Source organism: Herpailurus yagouaroundi, unplaced genomic scaffold (assembly GCF_014898765.1).
Source record: "Herpailurus yagouaroundi ecotype Mexico unplaced genomic scaffold, PumYag 29, whole genome shotgun sequence".
Taxonomy (NCBI): Eukaryota; Metazoa; Chordata; class Mammalia; order Carnivora; family Felidae; genus Herpailurus; species Herpailurus yagouaroundi.
In genome coordinates this window covers 67,332,586-67,355,420 of record NW_024412377.1, presented here as the reverse complement: position 1 = coordinate 67,355,420, position 22,835 = coordinate 67,332,586, and the positions used below count along the sequence as shown (strand labels likewise).

The following is a 22,835-nucleotide window of genomic DNA, read 5'->3' as shown; positions in this document are numbered from 1 at the left end:
ACTTTTGAGTCTTGCTTGACCCATCCGAAAAATGAAAATAATTCACCTTGTATTGTTTTAAAAGTTAGAGATAATGTATCTTAACTGTTCCATATAGTATCTTGCATAGAGACTCCCCATAATCTCCGTTATCACTCCAAATGTCACTGTTGTTATTGAGATATAATTTATTATTCATCATTAATAATAGGTAATATATGTAGAGTGCTTTACAGCTTAAGATACATTTTCACATTGGTCTGAAATAACTTTTTTCCCTAGCCTACCTAAATGCAAGGAAACTTAGAAGCATATCTTCAAGAAATTATTTAGAATTTTGTCATGTTAATATATTGTGTTCTTTTTTACAGGAAGTACTTAAACAGCTACAAGGAAGTATTGAAGATGAAGCTATGGCTTCTTCTGGACAGATTGATTTATTAGAGCGTCTCAAAGGTAGATTTTTTTTAAGTATTTTAAAGTAATTTTTAAGCTCCAGTTGTCAACTTTAGGTGTGTATATCCAAATACAGCTTCCCTTGAGCATTGGTTTCAGTTTTGTTGGTATAACAGCCTTATCTATTAGGGTTAGTTGTTAAAATACAAATACATAAAATGTCTCTTTGTCATTCCTTCAGTTAGACATTTAACTGGCTTTGAATAAATTATCTTAGATTTCTTATTTGATTATTTTTCAGCTCTTTTTAAAGCTCATTTCTATTATGCCAGTCACTAAATAGGCCTTTAGTAAGCTGTATGGGACAGACTGGGCTTATTTCCTTACTTGAAGGAATAAATGCCCTTCTCTGTTCCATCCAGGATAGAAATGCTTTGTCTTGTCACATATAGAAGCTGATTATATGCCATTTTTAGTAGAATTTTAAGAGTATCTTTCTCATTTTGTTGCTTAAAAATTCAAATACCAAAACAGGTAAAGTGCTTAATGATAATTGAAACTTGGCTGAGAAATTACCTTTGGGTCCTAAAATATATTATTATTTAGCAGGAATCTGAGGAAAGATACTTTGTCTGATTTTCCTTTAACATACTCCTTTTCCCCCTGATTCAAGCTGACTTTGGAGGGAAAGTTTAGTCATTCAGTTTCTTAATAATTGTTTATTCAGTCATGTGTATTTGTGCCTTCCTCTGTTACAAATTTAGAGTTGCAGTGAACACTTTTTTTTTTTTAAGACTTGATATTTGTATATATTGCATTTATATCTGGAACTAGCAGTCAGCGAATATCTAGGAGCATCAGCGTTTGTGATAAGGATTTTCTCTGTTCCCTGCATAAATTTGCTACTCCTACAGGCATTATGTAATATAATGTATATGCAATTATATTATGTGTTAAAATTTGAGGACTAAAACATGAACCTAATATTTTATTTAATTGCATTAGCAATATTTTAGCCACTTTAAAGCAATTGTTATATAAAAACTTGTCTCTCTTTTATTTAGAACTTAATTTAGATAGCAGTAATTTCCCTGGAGTGAAACTACGCTCAAAAATGTCCCTCCGTTCTTATGGAAGCCGCGAAGGATCTGTATCTAGTCGTTCAGGAGAGTGCAGTCCTGTTCCTATGGGTTCGTTTCCAAAAAGAGGGTTTGTAAATGGAAGCAGAGAAAATACTGGTTATTTAGAAGAACTTGAGAAAGAAAGGTAACTTTTCTTCATTAAATAGTAAACTTGAATGTTCAATTTTTTCCATTATTTTGTCATTTTGTAAATATAAGATAGGAATTTACGAAGCATGTATGGCAGATGATCACTAACACTTAAGAGAGCATTTGCATTTATTAATTCAAAAATAGTATGTTACTGATCATACTTATATTAAATCTAAAAATGTAAAGAGGCAAAATTAAATCTGAAAATGTAACAGAGGCAATTCCTGGGATTCTAAGTTTTGTACTTTGTTACTTAAATGCTTCAAGTGCCCTGTATAGATGATCATAATAGTTACATCAAGTTAAAATATGTAACTGATTTTTAATTGAATTTCTTGGTACCTTTTGAAATAAATTCAATAACTCCAGAGCCAGTATAAGGTAACTTTCCATTAGGGATGGCCTATTACAAGTGGCCACAAATGAAACATTCCTTTATTTTTTTGTTTGTTTATTTATTTTGAGGGAGAGAGTGATTGCATGGGGGCACACAGGTTGGGGAGGGACAGAGAGAGGAGGGGAGGAGATTGGGGGGTGGGGGTGGAGAAAGAGAGAATTCCAAGCAGGACACAGAGTTCGAATGCAAGAACTCTGAGATCATGACCTGAGCCGAAATCAAGAGTTGGACCGTTAACCTCCTGAGCCACCCAGGCGCCCCTGAAACGCTTCTTAATTTATCGGTTTCAGTGTCTTAAAAAAACATTACTTGACATATATTATGGGTCTGGTTTCTCATAGCTAATGTGTTAACTTCTTCTCTTACTGAAGTTAAAATCATCTCACTACAAATACCAGAATATCTATCACCAAATACCAGAATATCTATCACCCACCAAGAACTTTTTCAAATGTTTTGTAAAAGGTTATGAATTCCTTAATGCATGAATATCTTATTTTTATATTCCTAAAAATTCTATTAAACTTGAAGAAATATTAAAATGTATAAACATTACATATTAGCTCTGCCATCTCGATCATGCCATTAAATTTGGTATTGTTTTCTCCTGTAAAAGAGGAACATGGTTCTACCTTGCAGAGTTGTAAAAGTGATTATTAGTGTAAAAATGTCCAGCATATCTAACTGAAAAGCAAAAGACCTTTTGCTGCTCTCTCTCTGGTTTTAGGTGTGTCCATCTGTAAAAATAGGTTAATCTTCTGGACCAGAAATAGTGTTAAGCTTTCTTTCATCTTGAGTTTACATGAGTCTCTGCTTCTTACCTCGAGCCAGGAATATTTCTGTCTGACCCTATAGGAAACACTGTTGTGAATAACAAGCATCTACCATCTTCCATCTCTGTCCCCTTTGAACTCTATTAAGAAACAGAGGATTTGTGAGCATACCATCTTTCCTAGGAACTAACTTTGCATCACATAGATAAAGCCCTGAGTTTATTAGCGGAGGGAGAGAGAGGAGAGTATGTGTGTAGTTCTGATTTATCTTGTGCCCTCTTGGTTCTCACTGTGTTGGAGGGAGGTAAAAATTGAGTCCTTGATTGTATGACAGAATCTTTATTTTGCTGTCACACTCATTTGCTAGTTCAGATAGGTCTAAGATCAAACTCATTTTCCTTCTTCATTATCAGTGTCATTGATGAGAAATTTAATACCAATCTGATTCTCATTCCTTTGTAGGTAGCCATTTTCCCCTCTTTTGAAGCTTTTAGAATGCCTCAGTATACATGTTTTCTTCATTCATTATGCTGGATATTCACTGTACCTTTTTGATCCAGAAATATATTTCCTTCAACTTTTGAAAATTCTGTTACATGATTTCTTTGATGACTTTCTCCTCTCTCTTTTTTATTCTTTCTTTCCCTCTCTTAAATCATAGATTCACTCTCTTTGTCTCTTTTTTTCTTGTTTTCTTTATTGCCCAAGATAAGTGCTAGAAAGCAGTCAAGCCAGGACTCAAACCCAGTTACACAGCTCTGTAATCTTTTTGAACCTCAGTTTTCCAATCTGAGGAGTGAGCCTAAGAATAACTACCTCAAAGGGTATTGTGAGGGTTAAACTAGATTTAAAAAATAATTGCTCTCTCTCTCTCAAAATAAATAAACTTTTGAGAAAAAGAAATTAAAAATAGGGCTTCTGGGTGGCTCGGTTGAGCGTCTGACTCTTGCTTTCAGTTCAGGTCATGATCTTGTGGTTCATGAGTTCAAGCCCTATATCATGCTTTGTGTTGGCGGTGTGGAGCCTGCTTGGGATTCTCTTCCCCCACCCCATCTCTCTCTCTCTCTCTCTCTCTCTCTCTCTCACACACACACACACACACACACACACACTAAATAAACTTAAAAAAAAAGAAATTAAAAAATATTTAGAACTGTGTCTGGTCCTTAGAACATTCAATAAATGTAGGCTATCATCATGTTAGCTATTCACTCATTTAACAAATATTTATTAAATACCTAATATATACATGCCGTGCTCTTTTAGATGACCCTAAGTTAGAAGACTAAGAAGGCACAAGATTTACTTTTTAAAGAAAATTGTTAATAATCACTAAATAAGCCCAAACCTAAAGAGCTGTCTGTCTCTGGCTCTAGACCTAGTTTTAGTTCTGAGCCTTTAACAGTGTTGTCAACCACTATCATTTAACCACTTGTTAACTTTTGGCTCAAGACATTGTGACCTTGGCTTCCTCAGAGCGTTTTATCACAGTTTGACCTTAACCTTAACAATAACAGCTTGTCCCTCTTCTCCCTAGCCTCCCCTCCACCGCCATCACTAACATTGGCCTATCAATTTAAGCACGTTTAACATCCAGCTACTTAATGATGAGCCCATTTATTGGAGAGTAACCAGAGGAAATAGCAGCATCACCATCTATCTCTCTCTTCATGACCTCTAAGTCCTGGTAGGTCCTGTGGGTTCTCACCAGGAAACACTGAAAAATAAGATCAGATCTCATCTTTATGCCAGCTTGTGAAAGGAGTTTAGGTTTTCTCCTGTGCTTTCTCCTGCTTCTGTCGTCAGAAATGGGAGGGATGAGGTAGATTCTCATTAGTCTGCACCTCCCCCAACATTGCTACAATCATAAGCAGGGACTTACTGTCTTTCCATGGATTCCCTCACTGCTAAGCTTGCCACATCAAAAATGAAGGCATATTTCTTATTTTTTAAATTGTTTCTCAGTAATGGAAAGGGAATTTTAGCAAGAATAGAACCTTTCACATTCACATGTATATATATTTTGCAAAACAATATAATCAAACAGAATTTTAAAGTAACAGTTTTAAAGTGGAGATCATCTCTGTAAATGAGCAAACCCCAGAAGCCATAAAAGAAAATATCCACAAATTTGATGACAAAAAAAATTCAAAATTTGCTACATGACAAAAGCATTATAAACAAAGTTTAAAGACCAGTGATAAACAGAGAAAATACATTTACAACCCATATAACTGACAAAGTACAATCATTCTTAATATGAATGAGGTCCTATAAATAAGTAAGAAAAAGTTACAGGCAAGGAAATACAAATGGTTTTCAAATTGAATAATTGCTTATCCTGGGGCGACTGCGTGGCTCAATCAGCTAAGCATCCAACTTCGCCTCAGGTCATGATCTTGGCGATTCACAAGTTCACAGCTCAGAGCCTAGAGCCTGCTTTGGACTCTGTGTCTCCCTTTCTCTCTGCCCCTGTCTCTGTCTCTCTCTCTCAGAAATAAAAATAAAAGCATTAAAAAAATAAAGAAAAAGTGCTTAACCTTACTAAGAGAAATCAAATTAAAACTGTAGTTGATATACCATTAAAAAAACTGGATATGCAAAAATAAAGATTGATAAAACATTATCAAGTGAAAGTGGTAGGGGTATAAGTTGGTATAACAATGTAATAAGAACAGTAAGTTAAAATTTTACATACCCTAGGAATTTATCTTAAATACATGCTTGCACATTTGTGAAATGGGGATATATATAAGGATATTCAGTGCAGCATTGTTTATAATAACAAAAATTTGGAAAGGCCCTATGTTCCTTCTAAAACAAAACTAGTTACAGGGTATCCCATTATAGATTCATCAATACTCTGCAGCTAGCAAAAAAGATGTAGGACCTTTTTATGTTCTGACATAGAATGATCTCCCAAGATAGATTTTTAAGTGAAAAAAAGGTTAATAGGATAATACATAGAATAACATGCTACTGTTCATGTTTAAAAATGTACATGTGGGGTGCCTGGGTGGCTCAGTTGGTTGAGCTTCTGACTTTGGCTCAGCTTCTCATGGTCTGTGAGTTCGATTAAGCCCCGCGTCGGGCTCTGTGCTGACAGCTCAGAGCCTGGAGCCTGCTTCAGATTCTGTGTCTCCCTCTCTCTGACCCTCCCCCGTTCATGCTGTGTCTCTCTCTGTCTCAAAACATAAAAATAAAACATTAAAAAAAATTTTTAATGTACATATAAGTGTACACATAGATTCTTGCATTTTTATAGAATATCTCTGGGAAATATACACCAGGAAATGACAATAGAGGTCACTTTGGGAAAGAGCCACATGATAGGAAATCACAGACTTTTTGTACCTACTTAGTTTTATCCCAAATTAACACTCTTATTTTGCATTTATGTTTATAATGATCAGATATAGAATATCTTGATATTGTTGTTGAAGACATTGATTGGGTTGCCCAGGAATTACATAACAAATTCTTCAAATTCCAAACTAAGAAAAAGTTTCTCTGAGAATAACTTATTATTGTTGTACAGTAACAATATATTTCTTTTTTTGTTATTAAGTTTCTGCAACTAATTTTTTTTAATTCTAATACAGTTAACATATAGTGTTATGTTATTTTCAGGTGTACAATAGTGATTCAACAGTTCTGTACATTACTCAGTGCTCATCATGATAGGTGTACTCTTAAATCACCCTTCATGTAATTCACCCACTCCCCCCCCCCCCCCCAACCTCCTCTCTGGTAATCATCAGTTTGTTCTCTCTAGTTAAGAGTCTGTTTTTTGGTTTGCCTCTTTTTGCTTTGTTCATTTTTGTTCCATAAATTCCACATGAGTGAAATCATGTGGTATGTGTTTGTCTTTTTTGACTGACTTATTTCACTTAGCATTATACTCTCTAGATCTATCCATGTCATTGTGAATGGCAAGATTTCATTCTTTTTTATGGCTGAGTAATCCATAGTATGTATGTGTGTATATATATGTGTGTATACACACACACACACACACACACACACACATATCTCCATTCTTCTTTTTTTTTTCAATATAAAGTTTATTATTAAATTGGTTTCCATACAACACCCAGTGCTCATCCCAAAAGGTGCCCTCCTCAATACCCATCACCCACCCTCCCCTCCCTCCCACCCCCCATCAACCCTCAGTTTGTTCTCAGTTTTTAAGAGTCTCTTATGCTTTGGCTCTCTTCCACTCTAACCTCTTTTTTTTTTTTCCTTCCCCTCCCCCCATGGGTTTCTGTTAAGTTTCTCAGGATCCACATAAGAGTGAAACCATATGGTATCTGTCTTTCTCTGTATGGCTTATTTCACTTAGCATCACACTCTCCAGTTCCATCCATGTTGCTACAAAGGGCCATATTTCATTCTTTCTCATTGCCACGTAGTACTCCATTGTTTTTTTTCTCTCCATTCTTCTTAATCTGTTCATCTATCATTGGACACTTGAGTTGCTTCCATAATTTGGCTATTGTAAATAATACTACACTAAACACAGGGTGCATGTATCTTTTCAAATTAGTGTTTTCATATTCTTTGGGTAAATACCCAGTAGTGCAATTTCTGGATTGGAGGGTAGTTCTATTTTTAATTTTTTGAGGAACCTCCATACTGTTTTCCAGGGTGCCTGCACCAGTTTACATTTCAACCAACAGTGCATGAGCATTCCTTTTCCTCACCAACACTTGTTGTTTCTTGTTTTTTATTTTAGCCATTTTGATAGGTTTGAGGTGATATCTCATTGTAGTTTTGATTTGCATTTCTCTGATGATGAGTGATGTTGAGCATTGTTTCATGTGTCTGTTGGCCATCTGTATGTCTTCTTTGGAGAAATACACAGTGACAAAATATTTCTTATTATTTTGGCTGCTGAGAAGCTGAAAGCCATGTCTGTCCAGTGCAGTGGCTTCCTATACTCTAGGTTTGTTTTTTTGTATAATTATTGCTTTTTTTTACTTCTCTATTATGCTTTTTATTCTTATATTCACTTTTGAGTTTTGTTATATGTGTACTTTTTTCTGTAAACTATCATATTCTTAGACTATGCTAAATGTGAAGAAAGCCTTTGGTTGAAATGTGAACATTCTAGTTAGGATGTTTAACATCTTATTTAGGTGGAAAAGTAAAAAACTTTAATATTCAAATTTTAATGATTATAAAATTTTAAGTCCCACCTTCAAAAATCTAAAATCACTAAGTTTTCTGCTTCTTCATTAATAGTACTTTAGTTTAAATAGAGAACATTACAATTACAGCTGATAAGAATTACTGTTATGTATTCTGTTAGCATTTTGTAAACTTCCCCTTTTTTTGAAAAACAGATCATTACTTCTTGCTGATCTTGACAAAGAAGAAAAGGAAAAAGACTGGTATTATGCTCAACTTCAGAATCTCACTAAAAGAATAGATAGTCTTCCTTTAACTGAAAATGTAAGTAACTTAGCTTATTTTAGACTTTAGTAACTTGATCTTTTAAAAATACCTGTTACTCATTAAAAATTCAGGATAACTACGTTTTTAGTTTTCTGTAAACTGTACTATGTTTTATCTAACTTTAAACTCAAATGTATAATAGTTAATGAATTTTTGTTTGTAAAGGTGATAAAACTTCATTATGCTCAAGCAAATAATTTGTTTTCATCCCCTAATTAAGAAAATCTATTAAGTTTGAATTTTAAAGGACTCAGGATTCAACTAGGCAACTGGTTTTTTATTCTGTCTGTTTAATTACCAAACGTACTCTGTAGAATTGTTTATTTTTAACCATAGTACATGCCATATAGTTTTTGCAATTAAAGTGTCTTTGAAAAGAATTTGACTGCTATTCCAGTTATTATAAATGACAAAAGCTGTTGGCAAGGATCTTAGGACTTTTTACAAGTATTAAAATTTGGTTTGCAAATATAACTATGTGAAAAAGAATTTAATCTTGTCAGCTTTTCTTTCCCCACACAAGCTCTCCATGTCAACTAATTTATTCATGGGATGACACATGTAAGAGTATTTCAGAATGTTCTGGAATACATTAATAATCTTAAACAAAATTATATGTTACTGTTATCCATAAATACTTTTTACAGTTTAAAAAAAAAATAGGTTAATTAAAATTATATTGTCCTTGGGGCGCCTGGGTGGCTCAGAGGCTTAAGCCTTGGACTTCAGCTCAGGTCATGATCTCACAGTTCGTGAGTTCAAGCCCCGTGTTGGGCTCTGTGCTGACAGCTCAGAGGCTGGAGCCTGCTTTGGATTCTGTGTCTCCCTCTCTCTCTGCTCCTTCCCCACTCATTCTGTCTATCTCTCTCTCAAAAATAAATAAACATTAGAAAACATTTTTAAAAAATATATTGTTCTCTCTTAGCTTAGATTTTTCATTTTCTAATGATATTTTTGAGAGAATATAACAAATGAAAAAGCAAAAGTAGAACGAAGGGACACAGGGTGCCTGGGTGGCTCAGTCAGTTAAGTCTCTGACTGCAGCTTAGGTCCTGATTTCATGGTTCATGAGTTTGAGCCCGCATCAGGCTCTCTGCTGTCAGTACAGAGCCTGCTTTGGATCCTCTGTCCCCCTCTGTTTTTGCCCCTCCCCCACTTGCTCACTTTGTCAAAAATAAACACTTTAAAAAAAGGAAGAAGGAATGCTTTTTTCAAAACATGTACTTAGCCAGGTTTCCTCATGGGCATTGTCTGGCAGGAGCTGGAACCAGAAGCTTAAATGCACTGTCTCCTAGAACAATCATACAAGATTTTGAGAGGAAGAGAAAGGATCTCTTTTCCTGATAGTGTTCTTGACATCTTCTGGGGAGTTAAGGAGACTCAGATAGTGAAAGAACAGTTAATGGAAAGTTCTTGGATTCAGGGATTAGGAACTCAGGAAGGTTTGGTGGGATTTTTACTCTTAAATAAAAAATACCTAAGCATATTGCTCTCCATTCACTTTGGTAATTAGAACAAAAAAATTTAGAGTCCAGTTGTCTACATGTAATCAGGTTTAAGAAAGTGCTTAGATATATGTGACAACTTGAGAGAATAACTGGTTAATATCTGAAACAGAGATGAGTTGTCAAATAAGTTATTCCCATATTTATTAAATAACCATTTATTTATTGGCATATATAAGACACTATAGACCATTTGGCGACATTAGCAAATGTAAACTGCATGTATATCATAAATATTTTTTTTAATTTCACAGTTTTTGCATTTATATTGGGAAGCAAGTTAAGAATACATTCATTTGCAAATACCAAGATATTAGACATTGCTTTTAAAACATCAGATCTAAACCACATTATTGCAACATACTTTGTCATGTTTACCTTTTTATTTTTTGCAGGGCACTTTGGGAAGTGGAGGATAAGTAAGTGGAGTTAGAACTGGCTCATTGGGAATTAGAAATAACATACAGACTAATTCATCTGTGTTGCAACCCATAACTTGGGTATGCCTATAGAAATACATTCTCCGTAGAGTGTCATCTGCCTTATTGAAAGGGAAAAGGGTGAGAGTTCCCCTAACTTAACTCACAAAGTAGTTTGGAATCCTTGGACCTACAGAATGTCATTCTGAGTCAGACACAGGTCTGACACAGCTCTTTGCTAGGCATATAGAGCATAAAAAAATCTATCGCTCTTCCTCATTTCCTTCATGGCCCATTATCATTTTATTTAATCATATTTTAGCTATTACCACTTGTTGTGTTTGGTTTTTTTTACATTCATTTACTTAGAGATTGAGAGAGAGAGAGAGCGTGAGCAGGAGAGGGGCAGAGAGAGAATCCCAAGCAGGCTCTGAGCTGTCAGTGCATAGCCTGACATGGCATTTGATCTCACAAACCGTGAGATCAGACATGAGCCGAAATCAGGAGTCACACATTTAACTGACTGAGCCACCCAGGCATGTGTTTATAAGTTTCATTACCTTGTCCTTTTCATCCTTTTGTATGTCTAGCAGTTATCTTAGTGCCCGGGATTTTAACTATAGGGTTAATTGATTTTTTAATGAATTAACACCCTCCTGTATGAAGAACTTCTTTTTGTTTATTTCAGCTTTGCTTTTTTGAATTACCAAAAAGTTTGTGTTGTCTTGCAATATGTGATTAACTATATTATGTAAAAGCTTTTCCTTGTCCCATTTTTTTCATTTTGCAAATGGGGAGAGTTTCTTTGTTTAATCTGCTTGTTTATAACAATCCTTAAATTGAGATACAAACTTAAGGATGATGGATGGTTTCTTGATTTTTCTATATTGTCCACATTAATATGCTAGTTTTTAGTAGTTAAAGTAGTACCCCCTCAGTGCAGAGGATAATATGGGAACTGAAGATAGGCTTACCCTAACTGGACCAGTTATATATTTTAAATGAATCAGTACAATTTAAGTAAAGCCATTTGTGGCTACAGGGCAGTAAAAGTTTTAAACTCAGTATTTCACATCGGGGACCCAGACTGAGCCCAGCACCTATAATCAAATTTTAGGACTCCTGGAAGAACAAAATAATCTTGTTATATGTAGTAACTTACATATTTGATATTAATTTTCTTTTTAGGCATTAATATGCTCTTTTTTTACTGATAAACTTATGAGATATTAGCATTTCAATTTAATTTGTGGTTTTAGTTTTCCTTACAAACAGATATGACCAGAAGACAATTGGAATATGAAGCAAGGCAAATCAGAGTTGCAATGGAAGAACAACTAGGTACTTGCCAGGATATGGAGAAAAGAGCACAGGTAACTTATTATTAAATTATAAAACAGCACAGGCTAGAGGAGAGCTATTAAGAATGTGATGAATTATAGCTCTGTTAACATTGATTAAATTTTATTATTAAAGATATTTACGGGGCGCCTGGGTGGCGCAGTCGGTTAAGCGTCCGACTTCAGCCAGGTCACGATCTCGCGGTCCGTGAGTTCGAGCCCCGCGTCAGGCTCTGGGCTGATGGCTCAGAGCCTGGAGCCTGTTTCCGATTCTGTGTCTCCCTCTCTCTCTGCCCCTCCCCCGTTCATGCTCTGTCTCTCTCTCTGTCCCAAAAATAAATAAACATTGAAAAAAAAAATTTAAAAAAAAAAAAAAAAGATATTTATAAGTCTACCTTCACTTAGGCACTGTTTCAGAATAATAATTTATTATGGCTGCTGCGCATCATAACCAATGTTCACGTGATTCTGCCTCTACCGTATTTCATTTCCCTGATTTTGTTCTGCTGTGCCTTGGAATAGTAAGAGAGAAAAAGTGTTAGATGCTGGTTATCTGGTAGCTGATAGTTAACTTCACTTCTCCTTTGAGATTTTTGCTTCTTGTAATCTAAGTATGTGTAATGACATTCAGAATATTTCACTGCTCTTTAAGTTGTACACAAAAAAGGGAAGACCTCACTTAAAGAAAGTAGGAAGGAAATATAGAAAGAGGACACAGGGAGAGGTGAAATGAGTTGGATGGAGAACATTCCCATATTTCTACCTCAATTGATGTCAAGAAAAGAATATTAAATAGCTTTGCTATTTGTCAAGCATTTTCATACATTATTGAATTTAGCACTTTGTATTTACACAAGTGTATTACTCGCTAATGTTTTAAGCCCTGACAAGGCCTTACCGTTTGCCTTGTCTGTTTCAAAGCAAGTATGGGCATTAAAAAAGAAAAACAAAAAAAGGAAAACTTTTACAACAAACTGGGAGGAAAACATTATTTTAAAGATTTTATTTAAGGGAATAGTCAATAAAAGGGAGGGCCTACATTTGTATGTATGGTATAAATACATTTTTTATTCCAAGAAGTTTATGGTTTTAAAATCACTAATACAAGACATTTTACATCCCCAAACTGTAGTTTTTATCTTTTATATGGTAGTTTCCTAAACACAATGTATATTTGCTTTATGCTAGAGTATGGTGGTAGACTAAGGAGATAGTTAAGCCCCAGTACCATGATATATTTTGTAGTCCATACCTGTTACTTTTACAATGAGGCTAGAGGCTCAACTAATATATCTATATTACTTATGTTATGATACATGCATATAATAACTTTTGTTAATTTCCTCTCACTACCTCCCCCATCTGTTCAAATTAACATCTTAAATGCCAAAGTAAAACTTTAAGGGGCTTCTGGGTGGCTCAGTCAGTTAAGTGTCCGACTTCGACTCAGGTCATGATCTCACAGTTTGTGAGTTCGAGCCCTACATCAGGCTCAATGCTGACAGCCCAGAGCCTGGAGCTTGCTTCTGATTCTGTGTCTCCCCTGTTCATGCTCTGCCTCTCTCTCTCTCTCTCAAAAATAAATAAACATTTAAAAAAAAAATCTTTTTTTTAAAGTAAAACTTTAAAAATAAGCCTTTCAGTAGAAAATATATATGAATATCTTTCTAATATTGGGGTAAAAAAGGATTTCTTAAGCAAGATATAGAATACTATTTGTAAAAGAAAAAACTGATAAGTTTCATTGTATTAAAATTCAGAATTTATCGGGTACCTTAAAAATACATAAATTTTGGGTTTGCAGTTACATGGATGAAATTAGAGGGTATTATGCTAAATGAAATTAGTCAGAGAAAGACAAATATCATATCACTTAACTCATGTGGAATTTAAGATACAAAACAGATGAACATAGGGGAAAGGAAGCAAAAATAATACAAAACAAGGAGGGGGACAAAACATAAGAGACTCTTAAATACAGAGAACAGCTGTGGGTTGCTTGAAGGGTTGTGGGTGGGGGATGGGCTAAATTGCTAAGGGGCATTAAGGAAGACACTTGTTGGGATGAGCACTGGGTATTCTACATAGGGGATGAATCACTGGAATCTACTCCTAAAATCATCATTGCACAATATGCTAACTAACTTGGATGTAAATTAAAAAATAAATAAGATATAAAAATACATAAATTTGGGGGGAAATGGTAAATAGCTCAGTAAATATATAGGTACAGCTAGCAACTTATTTGGGAGAAGAGAAATTAAATTAGATCCCTAATTCAAACCTTGTATACGAAAAATTACAAATGGGAGTGCCTGGATGGCTCATTCGGTTAAGCATCTGACTTCGGCTCTGGTCATGATCTCACGGCTCGTGGGTTTAAGCCCCATGTCGGACTCTGTGCTGACTGCTCGGGAGTCTGGAGCCTGCTTTGGATTCTGTCCTCTCTCTCTGTCCCTTCCCTGCTTATGCTCTGTCTCTCTCTCTCTCTCTGTCTCTCTCTCTCTCTCAAAAATAAATAAAATTTAAAAAAAAGAAAAAGAAAAATTACAAATGGATTGAATATCTTAGTGTGAAAAATAAACCTAAAACTAATGGAAGAAAATACAGGACAACAAATGTAATTTTTCATAAAATTTTAAAATATTCTGCAGAAGATAAACTAAGGGAAAATATTTTTAACACATAAAGGGGAAAAAAGTCACTATCCCTATAATGCAAGAATTCCTACAAACTAAGAAAAAAAAAGACATCTGTTTGTTTTTTTTTTTTTTTTTGTAATGGGTAGAGGATATCATTTTATTGAAAAGAAAATGCAAGTGATTAGTAAAAACATACAAATGACTGGTAAGCAGTTCAGGGAAATTCAAAATAAAATCCATTCTTGCTCATGACTGTGAGATTGTCAGTCTCCAACTATCTCTGTTAACAGTTTGGTTATTTATTTTGCTTTTTATTTGTTTACTACATATTTGGGCAGCTAATGGTGCCTACCACCTACTGGTGGTGGTCCCTACTCTCCTATACATATGTGCACAAAGGCTGGGGAAATGTACATCAAGTTGTTAATGGAGCTAACATTCTAGGGACTGGGGATTGGTTGGCTGAAAGTTCCTCACACTTCCATTTTACCATAATTTTTTGTAATTGGGTGGATAATATAGTTTGTATGTTTCCTGGTTGATGGCCATTTAGGTTGTAATTTTTCACTGTTTAAACAGCTCTGATAAACATACTTATTCATATCTTGTAAGAGTTGTGCAAGAGTTTCTCTTGGTTAACAGTCAGCAAACTTTTTCTTAAAGGGTCATAAAAAAAAAATCCCATTCTTTGTGGGCCATATGATCTCTGTCACAGCTTCTCAACTCTGCTTTTGTAGCAACCATAGATGTTAGTATGTAAGCAAATAGGCATGGCTGTGCTTCAGTAAAACTTAATTCACAAAAACAGATGGCTAACAGGCCCTAATTTGTTGACTTCAGCTCTGTAGTATATATACCTAAAAGCAGCATTGCCGGCCATAACATGTTAGTGTTTTGAACTAGTGTTTGCCAAATTGCACTCAAAATGATTTTGTCGATTTACATTTCTACTAGTAGAGGTCTCTGTGAGTCACGCTTTATAATAGTCAGTGGGCAATGAAACATCAGCTTGTTATTTAATTTATATTTTCTTGAATACTACTGAAGTTGAATATCTTTTCAAATATTTATTAGACTGTGGATTTTCTTTGTTACTTGTTCATCTTTTTCCCATTTTCCATTATGTTAAATGTCTTACTCTTAAATATTTGAGAGATGTATTAATATCCTCTTGATACCAATCTATTGCAGATAATATACACATCTCCTCCCTGCAAAATCCATTACCTGTTTTAGATTTGTGATAACAAAACTTAATTTTTGTTATAGAGCTAATTAATTATATATTGCCATATTTGTGCTTTCTGTGAATTATTTGTACATCTTTTCCTATCCTGGAGTCATAAAGTTACTTTCATATTATTTCTAACAGTTCTAATGTTTTATTTTTGCAATTAGGTCTTTAATTCATCTCCAAAATATAATCATGTATGTTTTAGAGGTAGGGATCTAATTTTACATAAATACAAGTATATATGATTTTATACGTATGTGTGTGTAATTATTCAATATATAACTTATATATTAAATAATATGTTGGTTTTTATTAATATTATATGGTCAGTTATATATATATATATATATACAGATACATATACATACATGCATATTTATATTTTTAACAAAATTACCTATTTATTTGATATTCCACTGTTCCCCATTGATTGCTAATGAATTCCATCTCTGGCATGTGGTAAGTTTGTATTTGCTGGATATTTCTAGATTCTGTTCCACTGATCTATTTTAATTTCTCTGTGCCTGCACTCATACCACATTTGTTTTATTTGCTGTAGTTTTATAAATCTTGGTACCTGGTAGAGTGAGTTGTCCTATTTTTGTAAAACTGTGGTTATATTCTGTCTTACTACCCTTCCATCTGAAATTTCGTATCAGCTTGTTGTCTAATTCAAAGAAAAAGTGCCTAGTGCATTTTTTGTTATAGTCACATTGAATTTATGAATTAATTTGAGGAGAATTCATATCTTTACAATACAAAGATTGGTTCTTGGTTAAAAGGATGGACTCTGGAGCCAGACCTCCTGGGTTCTAATCCCAGACCTGCTACCTACCTGCACTGATTTTGGGTAAATTCTCTGCCTCGGTTTTCTCATTGATAAAGTATAATGCAAAACTGAAATGTGAGAATTAAATGAGTTAATACATGTAAGAGCACTTAAAGTCTGGCACATGCTAAACACTAAGCAGTATGTATTAGGTGTTATTAATTTTATATCTCCATTCATTTAGGTGTTATTTTTGTTATAAAGTTTTGTAGTGTTCTCTATAAAAATTTTATACATTTTAAAAATTTATTCCTAGATATTATGTAGTTTTTGTTACTGTTATGAATGGAATTTAATTATCCAGCAACCTTCTTGAACTCTTTCATTAAATTGTCTCAGTAGTTTAAGACTTTCTTATATTTTTCTTGCATTTTCCATATAAACTGTCACATTGTTTGCAAAATAATGATAATTTTGTGTGTCCTTTTCAGTTTTTTTTTCTCTTTATATTGCATAAGAACTCTAGTACGTCTTTGAATAAGAAGCAGTGATACTGTGTACTCAAAAGTTTTTGATAGTTACCCTTTCTCAAATTAAGGAATTTACCTGCTATTACTCATTTGTTGAGAATTATCCTGAATCTGTTTTGAACTCTATTACTGTTACAACTTTTTAAAATCAGTTTTTCGGGGCGCCTGAGTGGCGCAGTCGGTTAAGCGTCCGACTTCAGCCAGGTCACGATCTCGTGGTCCGTGAGTTCGAGCCCCGCGTCAGGCTCTGGGCTGATGGCTCGGAGCCTGGAGCCTGTTTCCGATTCTGTGTCTCCCTCTCTCTCTGCCCCTCGCCCGTTCATGCTCTGTCTCTCTCTGTCCCAAAAATAAACAAACATTGAAAAAAAAAATTTTTTTTTTAAATAAATAAAAAATAAAATCAGTTTTTCGAAAGTCATACTAACTACCTACCCTTGAATTGTTAAGTACTTGTTAGTAAGCATAATTTCATAAATATTCGAGGGTATCATACAAAAAAAGAAAGAACTACTACTGGCTTCTTCCATTTTCATTTTCAGAAACAGAAGCACAGGAGTTGTATTACTAGAAATCCTCTACTTCATGGGGCACCTGGGTGGCTCAGTTAAACATCTGACGCTTGATCTCAGCTCAGGTCATGGTCTCACAGTTTGTGAGTTTGAACCCCCTGTTGGGCTCTGCGCTGATAAATAACACAGAGCCTGCTTGGAATTATCTCGCTCTCCCTCTCTCATTCTGCCCGTCCTCTGTTCCTGCTCTCTCTTTCTCCCTCAAAATAAATAAAATTAGAAAGAAAGAAAGAAAGAAAGAAAGAAAGAAAGAAAGAAAGAAAGAAAGAAAGAAAAAGAAAGAAGTCCTTTATCTCGGTGGATATCAAGACATAGACTGACTTCAAGATTTACTGACATATTGACAATACAGAAATCAAGAGAGATATTAGTTACAGTCTCCTACTATCATCTTCTAAATATTAAAATTTTTAATTTAAGATTTTACTGGTGGATCCCCCACCCCTGGGCTTTGCATCTATGGAGCTCCTCAGGCAGCTTCACTCTGGGCACTGCCCCCCAACTCTGTGCTTTAGGAGATCTGCCCTCTCCAATACTGTCTTGGCAACAGCCCATGCAAGGCAGTGCCACGGACTTGGCAGTGTGCAGGCAGATCCTATGGTGGCAAGCACCACTCCAAAGTGACTCCTACCCTGGAAAAAGGGGAAGATAACCACACATACCAGTCAAAGGAGGCCCCAGAAGTGGACCGGAGGCAGACAAGTGCTCTGACTACAGGTCCTGCCCACCAACAGAACCTTCTCAGGACAACACAGGGAAAACACCCAGCAGTTTGGTGCTACTGTATCTCTAGCACACATCTGGTCTGACTCAACCCAAGCCCAAGGCATACAAGGACTAGTCCACTAATACCACAGGAACCAGATTCTGCCGACAACAGGACAAAGACAGCCATTGCAGATGACTGCACTAGACGAAAAAGGCATCTCAGCTGCAGCAGCAGAGCATATGCATCACACATAGGAGACACCCCTGAAGCATCAGGTTCTGGTGAATTAGGAACACTGCACAGCAGGGCACTACTGGACCTCTTCTTCATAAGGCCATTACTTTCAAATGCAGAAGATGTAGCTGTCTTTCCTAACATACAGAAGCAGACATAGAGAGTAAGACAAAATGAGACCGAGGACTATGTCCAAAATGAAACAAAAGGACAAAATCACAACAAGAGACCTAAGTAAAACGGAGATATGCAATATGCCTGAGAATTCAAAGAACCAATCATTAATACACTCACTAGACTTGAGAAAAGAGTGGGGGACATCAGTGAGACCCTTAATGAGATATGAAAGACCCAATCAGAGATGAACACAATAAATGAAATTAAAAATACACTAGAGGGAATAAGTAGTAGAAGCACAAGAACAAATAAGCAACTTGGAGGACAGAGTAATGGGAAGTGACCAAGCTGAGCACATGAGAGAAAAAAAATATTATGCAAAATGAGAATAAGCTTAGGGAACTCAGCAACATCATCAAGAATAATAATATTCTCATTAGAGGGATCCCATAAGGAGAAAAGGAGGCAAATAATTTATTTGAAGAAATAATAACTGAAAACTTACTGAATCTGGGGAAGGAAACAGAAATCCAAATCCAGGAGGCATAGAGATCCCCCAACAAAATCAGTCCAAGAAGGTCTACACCAAGACACATAGTAATTAAGATGGCAAAAGGTAGTAATAAAGAGGGGTGCCTGGGTGGCTCCATGGTTAAGCATCCAACTCTGGATTTCAGCTCAGGTCATGATCTCACGGTATTGAGAGCAAGCCCCACACTGGGCTTTGCATTGAGTGTGGAGCCTGTTTGGGATTCTCTCTCTCTCCCTCTCTCTCTCTGCCCCCCACCTCAAATATATAAATGGTTTTAAAAAGTGATAAAGAGAAAATTTTTAAAGCAGCAAGAGAAAAGAAAGCAGTTACATATAAGGGAAACTCTATAGGCTGTTAGCTGATTTTTCAGCACAAACTTTGCTGGCCAGAAGGGAGAAGCATGATATAGTCAAACTGCAGCCAAGAATACTCTATCCAGCAAGGCTATCATTCAGAATAGGAGAAGTAAAGAGTTTCCCAAACAAAAAAGAATTCATGACCACTAAACCAGCCCTACAAGAAAAGTTAAAGGAGACTCTTCAAGTGGAAAGGAAAGACCATAAGCAAGAGTAAGGAATACGGTAGGAAGCACAGAAATAGTAAAGAAATAAGTATATCTATAAAAATCAGTCAAGGGACTCACTAAATGAAAGCATGTAAAGTATGATACCATCTACCTAAAATGAAGAAAGGAAAGGAGTGGGTTCAAACTTAAGTGACCATCATCCTAATATAGACTGCTGTATACAGAAGATGTTACATATAAGCTGAATGGTAACTACAAATCAAAAACAAGTAATAAATATGCAATAAATAGAGGAATCCAACTATATCACTAAAGAAAGCCAACTAATCTTGAGAAAAAAAAGCAAGAGAAGAAACAAATGGGGAAAAACTACAAAAACAGCCATAAAAGAAGTAATAAAATGGCAATAAATATATACTATCAATAATTACTTTGAATGTAAATGAACTAACGACTCTAATCAAAAGACATAAGGTGATGGAATGAATAAATAAAACAAGACTCTATATGCTGCCTACAAGAGACTCATTTCAAACATTTTTTTTTTTTCAACATTTATTTTTGGGACAGAGAGAGACAGAGCATGAACGGGCGAGGGGCAGAGAGAGAGGGAGACACAGAATCGGAAACAGGCTCCAGGCTCTGAGCCATCAGCCCAGAGCCCGACGCGGGGCTCGAACTCACGGACCGCGAGATCGTGACCTGGCTGAAGTCGGACGCTTAACCGACTGCGCCACCCAGGCGCCCCGAGACTCATTTCAGACCTAAAGGCACATGCAGATTGAAAGTGAAGGGATGGAAAAGCATTTATCATGCATATGGGTGTGAAAAGAAAGCCAAGGTAGTAATATTTATATCTGACAAAATAGACTTTTAAACAAAGACTATAACAAGAGCCAAAGAAGGATACTATATGATCATTAAGGGGACAATACAAGGAGATCTAACAGTTGTAAATATTTATGCATCCAACATGGGAGCACCCAAATATTTAAAGCAGTTAGTAACAAACATAAGGAAATAATAGAGAGTAATACAATAATGGTAGAGGACTTTAACACCCCACTTAACATCAATGCACAGATCATCCAAACAAAATCAAAATGAAACAGTGGCTTTGAATGACACACTGGACCAGGTGGATTTAACAGATACATGCAAAATATTGCATCTTAAAACAGCAAAATAGGGGCGCCTGGGTGGCGCAGTCGGTTAAGCGTCTGACTTCAGCCAGGTCACGATCTTGCGGTCCGTGAGTTCGAGCCCCGCGTCAGGCTCTGGGCTGATGGCTCAGAGCCTGGAGCCTGTTTCCGATTCTGTGTCTCCCTCTCTCTCTGCCCCTCGCCCGTTCATGCTCTGTCTCTCTCTGTCCCAAAAAAAATAAATAAACGTTGAAAAAAAATTTTTTTTAAACAGCAAAATATACATTCTTTTCAAGGGCACATGGAACATCTTCCAGAATAGATCACATATTAGGCCACAAAACAAGTCTCAACAAATTCAGAAAGATCAAAGGCAATCCATGCATCTTTTGTGACCACAACACTGTGAAATTAGAAATGAACCACAAGAAAAAATCTGGAAACACAACAAATACCCGGAAGCTAAATAACATGCTACTAAGTAATGAATGAAGTCAACCAAGAAGTCAAAGAGGAAATCAGAAAATACATGGAGACAAATGAAAATGAAAACACGGTGGTCCCCAAAATTTTTGAATTCTATTCTAAAAGGAAACTTTATAGCAATACAGGCCTACCTCAGGAAGGACAGCAGATCTCAAGTAAACAACCTAACATTACACCTAAAGGAGCTAAAAAGAAGAACAACAACAACAAAAAAAAATCCAAAGAAAGAAATAATAAAGATTAGAGCAGAAATAAATGAAGTAGAAGCTTAAAAAGAATAGTAGAATAGGTCAACGAAAGCAGAAGCTGGTTCTTTGAAAAGATCAACAAAATTGATAAGCCGTTAGCCAGACTCATCAAAAAGAGAGAGAGGTCTCAAAATCAGAAATGAAAGAGGAGAAATAACTGACCAAAAATACAAAGGATTATATGGGAATATTTTGAAAAATCATATGCCAACAAATTGGGCAACTTAGAAGAAATGGATAAATTCCTAGAAACCTGTAACTTTCCAAAATTGAATAGGAAAAAGTGGAAAATTGGAAAAGACCAATTACCAGAAATAAAATCAAAAAGATTGCCAGCAAACAAAAGCCCAGACCAGGTGGCTTCACTGCAGAATTCTACCAAGCATTTAAAGAAGAGTTAATACCTGTTCTTCTCAAACTACTCCAAAAAATAGAAAAGGAAGGAAAACTTCTAAATTCATTCTACAAGACATGCATTACCTTGCTCCAAAAAAACAAAGACACTAGAAAGAAAACTACAGGCCAATATCTCTGATGAACATAGATGCAGAATTCCTCACATAATATTAGCAAACCAGATCCAACAATACATTAAAAAAAAAAAAATTCACCACCAAGTGGGATTTATTTCCAGGATGCAAGGATTCCTCAATATTCACAAGTCAATCAACACGATACATTGCATCAATAAGAGAAAGGATTAAAGACATGTGATCATTTCAGTAGACACAGAAAAAGCATTTGACATAATAAAACATCCATTCATGATAAAAACCCTCCACAAAGTAGATTTAGAGGGAACATACTTCAACATAACAAAGACCATATATGAAAAACCCAGAGCTAACATCATCCTCATTGGAGAAAAACTGAGAGATTTTCCCTTAAAGTCAAGAACAAGACATGGATGTCCACTCTCAGTTGTATTCAACATAATACTGGAAGTCCTAGCCACAGCATTCAGACAAGAAAAAGGAATAAAAGGCATCCGTATTGGTAAGAAAGAAGTAAAACTTTCACTATTTGCATATGACGTGATACTATATTGAAAACCCTAAAGGCTCCACCAAAAAAACCTACGAGAATTGATAAAGGAATGCAGTAATGTCCCAGGATACAAAATCACTGTATAGAAATCCATAGCATTTTTATACACTAATAATAAACCACAGAAAGAGAAATTAAGAAAACAATCCCATTTATAACTGCACCAAAAATAATAAAATATCTAGGAATAAACTTAACCATGGAGGTGAAAGACCTGTACTCTGAAAACTATAAAACACTGATGAAAGAAATGAAAGATGTCACAAAAATAGAAAGACATTCCATGCTCATGGGTTGGAAGAACAAATGTTGTTAAAATATCCATACCAAAGCAATCTACAGATTTGACGCAATTCCTGTCCAAATATCAATAGCATTGTTTACAGAACTAGAACACATAATCCTAAAATTTGTATGGAACCACAGAAGAACACAAATAGCCAAAACAGTCTTGAAAAAGAGCAAAGCTGGAGGCATCACAATTTGGACTTCCAAGTTATATTACAAAGC

General features: G+C 35.5%; 1 protein-coding gene across 10 annotated transcripts in view; it reads left to right on the top strand.

The window, feature by feature from the left end:
• The window catches only part of APC (APC regulator of Wnt signaling pathway), a 150,194-nt gene that overhangs the window by 81,754 nt on the left and 45,605 nt on the right, over positions 1–22,835 (top strand). For all 10 annotated transcript variants that reach the window (XM_040446703.1, XM_040446761.1, XM_040446740.1 and 7 more), the window contains 4 exons: positions 351–435; positions 1,440–1,641; positions 8,165–8,273; positions 11,460–11,573. In XM_040446703.1, the coding sequence (XP_040302637.1) occupies positions 351–435; positions 1,440–1,641; positions 8,165–8,273; positions 11,460–11,573 (510 nt within the window). The remainder of the gene's footprint in view (positions 1–350; positions 436–1,439; positions 1,642–8,164; positions 8,274–11,459; positions 11,574–22,835) is intronic.